This window comes from Urocampus carinirostris, chromosome 3, assembly GCF_059441175.1.
Source record: "Urocampus carinirostris isolate Australia breed hairy pipefish chromosome 3, RoL_Ucar_1.0, whole genome shotgun sequence".
Lineage (NCBI taxonomy): Eukaryota > Metazoa > Chordata > Actinopteri > Syngnathiformes > Syngnathidae > Urocampus > Urocampus carinirostris.
Genome location: NC_142351.1, coordinates 8,595,095 through 8,609,125, shown reverse-complemented (window position 1 = coordinate 8,609,125; position 14,031 = coordinate 8,595,095). Strand labels below are relative to the sequence as shown.

Sequence of the window (14,031 nt, the reverse complement as noted above, 5' to 3'; positions counted from 1 at the left end):
TACTGTACTCACGGATATCAGAGGACATTGGCTGCACATTATTATGAACACAACGACTTCGGTGAGCTACTCCGGGTTTTATATTGTCCCTGTATCTTGTTTCAGACTGAACTCGATGTTTCTGTGATAAGCGGTGCAGATAATGGATGGAATGGAGTGTCTATTTTTAAATTCAACTCAATTCCAAGTGTTTATTGTCATATGCACAGTAAAGTTGCGAGCGAAAAAGAAAATAGAAACTAAGGAATGGATGGCATTTCTTGAATCCCAAGACTTTAACCTTCCGAATGATGGAACGATGCATTTGAGTGACATCGTACGGACACCGCATCCGCACGTGTTCTCGACACGTATTTGCGTCTTTGCGAACTTTGGGAATGTTAAGGGGGTAATAAGTTGGACTGAACCATCCGACTGTTTTCTCGACGTTCCCATCGTAGCGCCTTATAATCCGGTGCGTCTTATGTATGTCAAAAATAGGACCAAAAACGATTTTTTTCGGGGTGCGCCCTATAACCCGGTGCGCCTTATAGTGCGGAAAATACGGTACTAATAATATACTAAATAATTATGGCTATGTATAGTATTTTACAGTAGTGCAAAGAGTGCAAGAGGAGCAGCTAACCAGATGTGCAAAATGGGCTGTCAGGTAAACAAGTCAGGTAAACAGTAGCAATAACACTATAGTACAATAGTGCAGAGTCGTGAAAATACGGTATTTTGAGTATAGTTTGGAGACGAAACCTTATTCTGTTTGAGGTATCCTCGTCGGTAGAAACCGGTATCGAAAAAAAGGAAAACCTGACGCTGTCAGAAGCAGGCCGAATTTTTAATCACCCGCTTGTATCTGAACACCGCCTTTGAGTGATTGTAGGTCAACGTTTTGGCCCGTGGCCATGAGACGACCTCGCACGCTGCCTCTTTAAAGTGTCAGACAGGCAGTAATGGAGGTCTGAGGACATGCAAGCTTCTGGGAATAAAAACACGAGCAGATAATCCACTCTAACCACTTTGCAGACCAAGGTGGGGGGGGGGCTTACCCACTTTTCAACTTTTGACCCGGCGCACCAGACCAACTGACACATTTTTTTGTGTGTGCCGCCTTAATTCGACCGGGTCAGGATACGGTGTGGCAGAATCCGGTTTGAAGAGTGAACAGTAACCAGGGTTGGGTAGGGTTACTTTAACTGGATTACTTTCAATGACTTTTGGATGACTCCAATACCAAATATGCTCATAAAAGACAAAATAAACTAAATATGAATCAAATGATGACTCACAACACGTGGTAAGCTTTCTCTCCTGGCTTTGATCTCTTTGATCTCTGGCAAAACTAACATAAAATGCAGGGTTGGGTAGGGTTACTTTAACTGGATTACTTTCAATGACTTTTGGATGACTCCAATACCAAATATGCTCATAAAAGACAAAAGAAACTAAATATGAATCAAATGATGACTCACAACACGTGGTAAGCTTTCTCTCCTGGCTTTGATCTCTTTGATCTCCTGCAAAACTGACATAAAATGCAGGGTTGGGTAGGGTTACTTTAACTGGATTACTTTCAATTACTTTGTGATTACTCCAATACCAAATATGCTAATAAAAGACAAAAGAAACGATATATGAATCAAATGATGACTCATAACACGTGGTAAGCTTTCTCTCCTGGCTCACTATTTTTGTAATTTTTCTGTAATAGTATTATTGTATTACTGTAGTATTTTTGTAGTATATCCATCATAATTTTTCTGTAGTATGTGTAGCTTTTTTGTAGTTGTATTTTTGTAGTATTTCTGTTGTATTTTTGTAGTATTTTTGTCATAATATTTGTATAATAGTATTTGTAGACTGGAGTACTCCTTTAGTAGTTTTTTGTAGTATTTCTGTAGAAGTATTTTTGAAGTATTTCCTTACAATTCTGAACTATTGTCATAGCAGTACTTGTATCGTGTTTCTTTACTATTTTTGTAATATTTCTGTAATAGTATTTTTGTATTACTGTAGTATTTTTGTAGTATCTCCAGAATACATTTGTGTAGTATATGTAGTATTTTTGTAATATTTCTGTTTTGTAGTATTTATGTCACAATAGTTATATAGTCGTATTTGTGTACTGTAGTACTCCTCTAGTAGTTGTTTGTATTTCTGTAGAAGTATTTTTGATATGAATATGAATCAAATGATGACTCACAACACGTGATAAGCTTTCTCTCTTGGCTTTGATCTCTTTGATCTCCGGCAAAACGAACATAAAATGCGACAGAAACAAAATGAAAATAAATCCAAACAGCTTTTGGCCATTCCATGTATTCCGTTACTCCCCAAGCCTGCACAAAATTTAGTCATTTTATTCATATTTAGTTTCTTTTATTAGCATATTTGATATTGGAGTAATCCAAAAGTAATTGAAAGTAATCCAGTTAAAGTAACCCTAGCCAACCCTGACAGTAACAGAACATGAAAGTTCTTGAGGATCTTCACAATTCAAAAACATCAAAATTAGGCCTCGAATATAGATACCTGATGCATCATTTTGAAACACTAGCATGATCTAAATCAGGGGTGTCAAACTGGTTTTAGCTGGGGGGCCACAAATGCTATAAAAAAATCTCACGAGGGCCGGACTAGTAAGTTGAAGAGAAAGAGAGAAAGAGAGGGAAGGAAAGAGAAAGCGATAAACAGGGAGAACAAGGGAGACAGAGTAACACAGAGAGAAAAAGAGAAATGCATATTATATCCGACCCTGCATGTCGTGTGACACCAGGAAAAGGCCCAAAAAAATGAAGCTAAAATTGATACTAGAAAATGAGTGAACGTATCACGCACTCTCCTTTTTCTGTGACAATAGTAAGAGATCAAAAGGAATGAAGCCCAGACCAGGAAATGAGTAAAAATATGTTATGCGTGTTGTGTGGCACCAGGAGCAGGCCAGAAAGAATGAATCCAAAAAGGATCCAGCCAAAAAGAACAAAGCCTTTTGTAGTACTCGTAAATGAGAAAATATATGATGTGTATATGCTTAATGCGCCCGTTTTCTGACACCAGTAAGAGGCCAAAAAGAACAAAGCTGATGGTAACTCGAGTAAATGAGTGAATACATGATGACACATGACACCAAGAACAGGCCAAAAAGAATGAAACCATACTAATATCAGGGGATATACAAATAATTGGAACTTGACTTAATACTAGTAAATGAGTGAATAGATGTTAACTAAACGTGTCAACCCATCATGGTTTGTGACACAAGAAGACAACAAGAAGAATGACGCTTATAGTAACACTAGTAAACGAGTGAATGTATAACTATATGCATCACATACCCTCCTTTTTTCTGTGACAATAGGAAGAGGCCAAAAGAAATGAAGCCCATAGAAAGACTAGGAAATGAGTAAATATATGTTATGCATGTTATGTAGCACCAGGAGCAGGCCAGAAAGAATGAATCCAAAAAGGAGCTGACCAAAAAGAGTGAAGCCTTTTGTAATACTAGTTAATGTCTTCCATCTTCCTCTACTCTTGGTAGACATGGACTCTGACAGCAAATATATGATGTGTATATGCGTCATGCACCAGTTTTCTGACACCAGAAAGAGGCCAAAAAGAACAAAGCTGATGATAACTCCAATAAATGAGTGAATATATGATGAGGAAATACATCACATGACACCAAGAACAGGCCAAAAAGAATGAAACCATGCTAGTATCAGGGGATATACAAATAATTGAGACTTGACTTAATACTAGTAAATGAGTAAATAGATGATAACTAAACGTGTCAACCCTTCATGGTTTGTGACACAAGAAGACAACAAAAAGAATGACGCAAATAGTAACACTAGTAAACGAGTGAATGTATAACTATATGCACCACGCACCTTCCTTTTTTTCTGTGACAATAGGAAGAGGCCAAAGAAATGAAGCCCATAATAAGACCAGGAAATATGATGAATCAATATGTCACATGACACCAAGAACAGGCCAAAAAGAATGAAACCATACTAATATCAGGGGATATACAAATAATTCGGATTTGACTTAATACTAGTAAATGAGTGAATAGATGATAAGTAAACGTGTCAACCCTTCATGGTTTGTGACACAAGAAGACAACAAAAAGAATGACGCTAACAGTAACACTAGTAAATGAGTGAATGTATAACTATATGCACCACGCACCTTCCTTTTTTTCTGTGACAATAGGAAGAGGCCAAAGAAATGAAGCCCATAGTAAGACCAGGAAATATGATGAATCAATATGTCACATGACACCAAGAACAGGCCAAAAAGAATGAAACCATACTAATATCAAGGGATATACAAATAATTGGGACTTGACTTAATACTAGTAAATGAGTAAATAGATGATAACTAAACGTGTCAACCCTTCATGGTTTTTGACACAAGAAGACAACAAAAAGAATGACGCTAACAGTAACACTAGTAAATGAGTGAATGTATAACTATATGCACCACGCACCTTCCTTTTTTCTGTGACAATAGGAAGAGGCCAAAAGAAATGAAGCCCATAGTAAGACTAGGAAATGAGTAAATATGTGTTATGCGTATTCTGTGAACATATGATGAGTAAATACGTCACATGACACCAAGAACAGGCCAAAAAGAATGAAACCATACTAATACTACTCAAGGGATATACAAATAATTGGGACTTGACTAAATACTAGTAAATGAGTAATCATATGGTACCTAAACGTGTCAACCCGTCATGGTTTAGGACACAAGAAGACAACAAAAAGAATGACATTGATACTTATACTATAAAATGAACTATATGTGTCACACACTCTCCTTTTTTCTGTGACAATAGGAAGAGGCCAATAGAAATGAAGCCCATAGTAAGACCAGAAAATGAGTAAATATATGGTATGCATGTTGTGTGAACATATGATGACTCAATATGTCACATGACACCAAGAACAGGCCAAAAAGAATGAAACCATACTAATATCAGGGGGTATACAAATAATTGGGACTTGACTTAATACTAGTAAATGAGTGAATAGATGATAACTAAACGTGTCAACCCTTCATGGTTTGTGACACAAGAAGACAACAAAAAGAATGACGCTAATAATAATACTAGTAAATGAGTGAATGTATAACACCCTCCGTTTTTCTGTGACAATAGGAAGAGACTAAAAGAAATGAAGCCCATAGAAAGACTAGGAAATGAGTAAATATATGTTATACGTGTTGTGTGAACATATGATGAGTAAATACGTCACATGACACCAAGAACAGGCCAAAAAGAATGAAACCATGCTAGTATCAGGGGATATACAAATAATTGAGACTTGACTTAATACTAATAAGTGAACAAATATATGATAACTAAATGTGTCAACCCTTCATGGTTTAGGACACATGAAGACAACAAAAAGAATGACGCTAATAATAATACTAGTAAATGAGTGAATGTATAACAACCTCCTTGTTTCTGTGACAATAGGAAGAGGCCAAAAGAAATGAAGCCCATAGTAAGACTAGGAAATGAGTAAATATATGTTATACATGTTGTGTGAACATATGATGAGTAAATATGTCACATGACACCAAGAACAGGCCAAAAAGAATGAAACCATACTAATATGAGGGGATATACAAATAATTGGGACTTGACTTAATACAAGTAAATGAGTAAATATATGATAAGTAAACGTGTTTACCCTTCATGTTTTGTGACACAAGAAGACAACAAAAAGAATGACGCTAATAATAATACTAGTAAATGAGTGAATGTATAACACCCTCCTTTTTTCTGTGACAATAGGAAGAGACTAAAAGGAATGAAGCCCACAGAACGAGTAGGAAATGAGTAAATATATGTTATGCGTGTTGTGTGGCACCAGGAGCAGGCCAGAAAAAATGAATCCAAACAGGAGCAGACCCATTTAGCAATTAAAAAATATATATATAATAAAACTGGTCAATAAGTAAATATAGTGTATTGGTAATTGAGTAAATCTATAATATCTACCAGTATATAAAATCTTGCTTTTCGTTTCTCCCAAGCGGCGTTGAAGAAAGCCCGAAGCAACGGCAGAAGCAAAAGTATCGGACGGCAGATTCCGGAAGGAGAACTGCTTCTTCAGGTAACCTTTAACTTCATATTTTCGATGGAACACCATCGAGTACTCTTGCTGTTCCAAGTATTACTTTCAAAGTAATTGACAAGTAAAAAACAAATGGTTCTATAATCAGGAGAACCATTTTTCACCTATTTTCAGTGTTTTCTTGTCACTCTCCTGTTGTCAGTCCGTCTGCAAACCTCTGTTTATACAAGGCAAGCCTTTTTTGACCCTGACTCCCGCCTGTCCTGTTTTTGCTCCCGTTTGTCTCCGGCTACGACCTGGTTTGATCCCGACCACGTCTGCTCTCCCGTCCCGGCTTACGGCCCATTTTTGATCCGAGAGCGACCTGCTTCCCCCGTCCAACGAACACCAGATCGTGGGCGCAGCCCTTCCTCTTTTTTTCAGTAAAACTTGTGGTAAACGTTACGCATTTGGGTCCTGATTCCGTTCTGGTCCCGACAATTTCAGTACATTTTTTTGAATACTATTTACTACTTTTTCAAAACTATCAGTACTTTTTCATAATGTTCAGTAATTATTGTACATTTTCATACTTTTCATGAACTCTCCGTACTATCAAGTACTTTTTACACATTTTGGTCGTTTATCATACATTTCAGTACTTTTTTATACTATATAGTACTTCTTGTCATTTTCATACTTTTCACTAACTCTTCGTACTATCAAGTACTTTTTATACATTTTGGTTGTTTCTCATACTTTTCTGTAGTTTTTCATACCATTTAGTACTTTTTCATCATTTTCATACTTTCCATCAACTCTGCGTACTATCAAGTACTTTTTACACATTTTGGTCGTTTATCATACATTTCAGTACTTTTTGGACATTTTGGTTGTTTCTCATACTTTTCAGTACTTTTTCATACTATTTAGTACTTTTTCATCATTTTCATACTTTTCATGAACGCTCCATAGTATCAAGTACTTTTTTCACATTTTGGTCGTTTATCATACATTTCAGTACTTTTTATACATTTTGGTTGTTTCTCATACTTTTCTGTAGTTTTTCATACCATTTAGTACTTTTTCATCATTTTCATACTTTCCATCAACTCTGCGTACTATCAAGTACTTTTTACACATTTTGGTCGTTTATCATACATTTCAGTACTTTTTATACATTTTGGTTGTTTTTTAATACTTTTCGGTAGTTTTTCATACTATTTAGTACTTTTTCATCATTTTCATACTTTTCATGAACTCTCCGTACTTTCAAGTACTTTTTACACATTTTGGTCGTTTATCATACATTTCAGTACTTTTTATACATTTTGGTTGTTTTTTATACTTTTCGGTAGTTTTTCATACTATTTAGTACTTTTTCATCATTTTCAAACTTTTCATTAACTCTGCGTACTATCAAGTACTTTTTACACATTTTGGTCGTTTATCATACATTTCAGTACTTTTTATACATTTTGGTTGTTTCTCATACTTTTCTGTAGTTTTTCATACCATTTAGTACTTTTTCATCATTTTCATACTTTCCATCAACTCTGCGTACTATCAAGTACTTTTTACACATTTTGGCCGTTTATCATACATTTCAGTACTTTTTATACATTTTGGTTGTTTCTTATACTTTTCGGTAGTTTTTCATACTATTTAGTACTTTTTCATCATTTTCAAACTTTTCATTAACTCTGCATACTATCAAGTACTTTTTACACATTTTGGTCGTTTATCATACATTTCAGTACTTTTTATACATTTTGGTTGTTTCTCATACTTTTCAGTAGTTTTTCATACTATTTAGTACTTTTTCATCACTTTCATACTTTTCATGAACTCTCCGTACTATCAAATACTTTTTACACATTTTGGTCGTTTATCATACATTTCAGTACTTTTTTATACTATTTAGTACTTTTTTGTCATTTTCATACTTTTCACTAACTCTTCGTACTATCAAGTACTTTTTAAACATTTTGTTTGTTTCTCATACTTTTCGGTAGTTTTTCATACCATTTAGTACTTTTTCATCATTTTCATACTTTTCATGAACTCTGCGTACTATCAAGTACTTTTTACACATTTTGGTCGTTTATAAGACATTTCAGTACTTTTTTATACTATTTAGTACTTTTTGTCATTTTCATACTTTTCACTAACTCTTCGTACTATCAAGTACTTTTTAAACATTTTGGTTGTTTCTCATACTTTTCGGTACTTTTTCATACTATTTAGTACTTTTTTATTATTTTCATACTTCATACTTTTTCATACTATTTAGCGGTTTTTCAAATTGTCAGTACCTTTTTGTACATTTTTATATATTTCAGTACCTTTTTATTCTATCCATTACATTTTTCTACTATTTATTACTTTTTCATCATTTTCAGTACTTTTTGTACATTTTCATACTTTTCACTAACTCTTTGTACTATTAAGTACTTTTTATACTTTTTGGTCATTTCTCATACTTTTCAATACTTTTTCATACTATTTAGTACTTTTTTTTATCATTTTCATTTCTTTTTTATTTTAATAATATCAAGTACTCTATTTTACTTCTCAGTACTTTTTCATACCAAATATTACTTTTCCATAATTTTTAGTACTTTTCACAAATCTTTCATACTATTGAGTATTTTATCATAATAATTGCCTTTTCATAATTTTCAATACTTACATACATACATACATTAGTCCGGTTTCTCCTACTTTTCAGCAATCTTTCACACTATCACGTACTTTTTCATACCAATTATTACTTTTTTATAATCTTTAGTAGTTTTCACAAATCTTTCATACTATCGAGTACTTTTTCATACTCTCTATTACTTTTTCCTAATTTTCAATACTTGTACACACATTTTTTATACTATCAGTACTTTTCATACATCTCACTTGTGTCTCGTACTTTTCGGCAATCTTTCATACTATTGAGTACTTTATCATACTATTTTTTACTTTTTTTATACTTTTCAATACTTATACCCACATTTTTCATACCATTAATACTTTTTCATACTATTTATTACTTTTTTTTATAAATTTCAAGACTCATTCACATTTTTCATATTAACTAGTATTTTTTCGTACATTTTACTTGTTTCTCCTACTTTTCGACAATCTTTCATACTATTGAGTACTTTATCATACTATTTATTACTTTTTTATCATTTTCAATACTTATACACATATTTTTCGTACTATTAGTACTTTTTCATATATTAGTACTGTTTCTCCTACTTTTCAGCAATCTTTCACACTATCACATCCTTTTACATAATATCTAGTACTTACACTTAAACTATTGAGTACTTTATCATACTATTTATTACTTTTTTTCATAATTTTCAATACTGATACACGCATTCTTCATACTATTTTTTGTATATTTTCCAACCTCTCAGTACTTGTTGATACTTTTCTCTACTTTTTCATACTTGTGTAACTTTTTTTATGTGTTTGAGTACTTTTGGTATATATTTTGTACTTTTACATACATTTTACTTGTTTTTCCCACTTTTTAACAATCTTTGACACTATCAAGTACTTTTTCATACCATCATTACTTTTTCATACTCTTTTTCTCTTCATTACATTTTTTACACTATTTAGTACTTTTTCTTACTTGTCAGTGTTTTTTTGTGTTTTTGTACTATTTAGTATTTTTTCTCATACAATGACATATTTTCTGCAAATATTTCTTTTCCACCTTGTTTTTCAAATTTAGATTGAACTCTAAGTGGATGAATTGAGATTTTTCTTAAAAACTGTTCTATTTATTACTTTTTCATAATTTTTAGTACTTATACACGTATTCTTCATACTGTTAGTACTTTTTCATACATTTTACTTGTTTTTCCTACTTTTTAACAATCTTTCACACTATCAAGTACTTTTTCATACCAATTATTACTTTTTCATAGTTTTTAGTACTTTTCACGAATCTTTCAGGCTATCGAGTACTTTTTTTATACTATACTACCTTTTCATAATTTTCAATACTTATACGCACATTTTCAGCACATCAGTACTTTTTCATACATTTCACTTGTGTCTCGTACTTTTCGGCAATCTTTCATACGATTGAGTACTTTATCATACTATTTATTACTTTTTTAAATACTTTTCAATACTTATACACACATTCTTTATAATATAAGTACTTTTTCATTCTTTAGTCCTGTTAATCCTACTTTTTAGCAATCTTTCACACTATCACATCCTTTTACATAATATCTAGTACTTATACACGCATTCTTCATACTATTAGTACTTTTTCATACATTTTACTTGTGTCTCCTACTTTTCGGCAATCTTTCATACTATTGAGTACTTTATCATACTATTTATTACTTTTTTTCATAATTTTCAATACTGATACACGCATTCTTCATACTATTTTTTTGTATATTTTCCAACCTCTCAGTACTTGTTGATACTTTTCTCTACTTTTTCATACTTGTGTAACTTTTTTTATATGTTTGAGTACTTTTGGTATATATTTTGTACTTTTACATACATTTTATTTGTTTTTCCCACTTTTTAACAATCTTTGACACTATCAAGTACTTTTTCATACCATCATTACTTTTTCATACTTTTCAGTACTTTTTCATACTATTTTGTACTAGCGTTTTTTGTGTATTTCATACGTTTTTGTACTATTTAGTATTTTTTCTCATACAGTGACATATTTTCTGCAAATATTTCTTTTCCACCTTGTTTTTCAAATTTAGATTGAACTCTAAGTGGATGAATTGAGATTTTTCTTAAAAACTGCCTGATACTATATTTTTTTGTGTGGTCTCTGCAGGCTCTGAATGGATTTGTCCTGGTGGTCTCTGCGGAAGGAATGGTTTTTTACTGTTCTCCCAACATCCAGGACTACCTGGGATTCCATCAGGTACAGGATCTGACTTTAACAAGTATGTTGGTGTCAAACATAAGGACTGTGGGCCAGATCAGGCCTGCCAAGGGATTGAATCGGGCCTGCCGGACAACGCCGAGATAAAATGTCACAAAAAAATGACTTGCAGTTTTAAATATGGCCACCAGGCGCAGCAAAGGTCTTCACAACTTCACTTCTGAGGGTGTTTATTGTTTTCTGTACTTTTTCATACTCGTATTACTATTTTTTATGTTTGAGTACTTTTATATACTTTTCACAACTGTTTGTATATTTTCATACATTTGGTTACTTTTTTCTCTTTTTCAGTTTTTATTTTTTTGTTTTCAGTAGTTTTTTTATACTATGTAGTGATTTTCATATATTTCCGATATTTTTAAGTACTTTTTCATACAATTTGCTAGTTTTTGTATGTTTCATACTTTTCATACTTTTTAATACTGTTCAGTAGTTCTTTTCATTCTTTTGTGTACTTTTTGTATATTTTATATCTCCTCAGTATTTGTTGATACTTTTCTGTACTTTTTATACTTGTATTACTTTTTTTATATGTTTGAGTATTTTTTGTATATTTTTTTTAGCACTTTTACATACTTTTCACAACTTTTTTAATTACTTTTTTCTCTTTTTCAGTTCTTTTCCTATATTTCATTCTTTTCATTAGTTTTTTTATACTATGTGGTGATTTTCATGTATTTCAGTTATTTTTAAGTACTTTTTCATACAATTTGCTAGTTTTTGTATGTTTCATACTTTTCATACTTTTTGATACTGTTCAGTAGTTTTTCATACAGTTGAGTTTTTCTTCATATTTTTCCATACTTTTTTGTATATTTTCCAACCTCTCAGTACTTGTTGATAATTTTCTCTACCTTTTCATACTTGTGTTACTTTTTTTATATGTTTGAGTACTTTTTGTATATATTTTGTACTTTTACATACTTTTCACAACTGTTTGTATATTTTCATACATTTGAATACTTTTTTCTCTTTTTCAGTTCTTTTCGTACATTTTCTTCTTTTCAGTAGTTTTTATACTTCGTAGTGATTTTCATATATATTGCCGGTATTTTAAAGTACTTTTTCATACAATTTGCTAGTTTTTGTATGTTTCATACGTTTCATACTTTTACATACTATTCAGTAGTTTTTCATACGTTTGACTTTTGTCATACTCTTCCATACTTTTTGTATATTTTCTAACAATACTTTTTCATACTTTCCTGTACTTTTTCATACTTTTTTTATATGTTTGAGTACTTTTTGTATATTTTTGTTGTTTTTTTACATACTTTTCACATCTGTTTGTATATTTTCATACATTTGATTACTTTTTTCTCTTTTTCAGTTCTTTTCGTACATTTTCTTCTTTTCAGTAGTTTTTATACTTCGTAGTTATTTTCATATATTTCTGATTTTTAAGTACTTTTTCATACAATCTGCTAGTTTTTGTATGTTTCATACTTTTCATACTTTTACATACTATTCAGTAGTTTTTCATACGTTTGACTTTTGTCATACTCTTCCATACTTTTTGTATATTTTCTAACAATACTTTTTCATACTTTCCTGTACTTTTTCATACTTTTTTTATATGTTTGAGTACTTTTTGTATATTTTTGTTGTTTTTTTACATACTTTTCACATCTGTTTGTATATTTTCATACATTTGATTACTTTTTTCTCTTTTTCAGTTCTTTTCGTACATTTTCTTCTTTTCAGTAGTTTTTATACTACGTAGTGATTTTCATATATTTCTGATTTTAAAGAACTTTTTCATACAATTTGCTAGTTTTTGTATGTTTCATACGTTTCATACTTTTTAATACTATTCAGTAGTTTTTCATACCTGGGATTTTTTTCATACTCTTCCATACTTTTTGTATATTTTCTAACAATACTTTTTCATACTTTCCTGTACTTTTTCATACTTTTTTTATATGTTTGAGTACTTTTTGTATATTTTTGTTGTTTTTTTACATACTTTTCACATCTGTTTGTATATTTTCATACATTTGATTACTTTTTTCTCTTTTTCAGTTCTTTTCGTACATTTTCTTCTTTTCAGTAGTTTTTATACTACGTAGTGATTTTCATATATTTCTGATTTTAAAGAACTTTTTCATACAATTTGCTAGTTTTTGTATGTTTCATACGTTTCATACTTTTTAATACTATTCAGTAGTTTTTCATACCTGGGATTTTTTTCATACTCTTCCATACTTTTTGTATATTTTCTAACAATACTTTTTCATACTTTCCTGTACTTTTTCATACTTTTTTTTTATATGTTTGAGTACTTTTTGTATATTTTTGTTGTTTTGTACATACTTTTCACAACTGTTTGTATATTTTCATACATTTGATTACTTTTTCTCTTTTTCAGTTCTTTTCGTACATTTTCTTCTTTTTAGTAGTTTTTATACTACGTAGTGATTTTCATGTATTTCTGATTTTAAAGTACTTTTTCATACAATTTGCTAGTTTTTGTATGTTTCATACGTTTCATACTTTTACATACTATTCAGTAGTTTTTCATACATTTTATTTTTTTTCATACTTTTCCATAAGTTTTGTATATTTTCTAACTCCTCAGTACTTGTTGATACTTTTCTGTACTTTTTCATTGTTTTTTTTATAATTTTGAGTACTTTTTGTATATTTTTGTCGTTCTTTTACATACCTTTCACAACTGTTTGTATATTTTCATACATTTGATTACTTTTTTCTCTTTTTCAGTTCTTTTCGTACATTTTCTTCTTTTCAGTAGTTTTTATACTACGTAGTGATTTTCATATATTTCCGGTATTTTAAAGTACTTTTTCATACAATTTGCTAGTTTTTGTATGTTTCATACGTTTCATACTTTTACATACTATTCAGTAGTTTTTCATACATTTTAGTTTTTTTCATACTTTTCCATAGTTTTTGTATATTTTTTAACTCCTCAGTACTTGTTGATACTTTTCTGTACTTTTTCATTGTTTTTTTTATATGTTTGAGTACTTTTTGTATATTTTTGTTGTTTTTTTACATACTTTTCACAACTGT

The 14,031-nt window shown here is 31.1% G+C and overlaps 1 protein-coding gene across 1 annotated transcript in view; it reads left to right on the top strand.

Moving 5' to 3' along the window:
* Window positions 1–14,031, top strand: part of LOC148368582 (aryl hydrocarbon receptor-like) — a 57,163-nt gene that overhangs the window by 13,821 nt on the left and 29,311 nt on the right. The window contains exons 3-4 of the mRNA XM_088330558.1: window positions 6,040–6,119; window positions 10,888–10,977. Coding sequence (XP_088186684.1) covers window positions 6,040–6,119; window positions 10,888–10,977 — 170 coding nt within the window. The remainder of the gene's footprint in view (window positions 1–6,039; window positions 6,120–10,887; window positions 10,978–14,031) is intronic.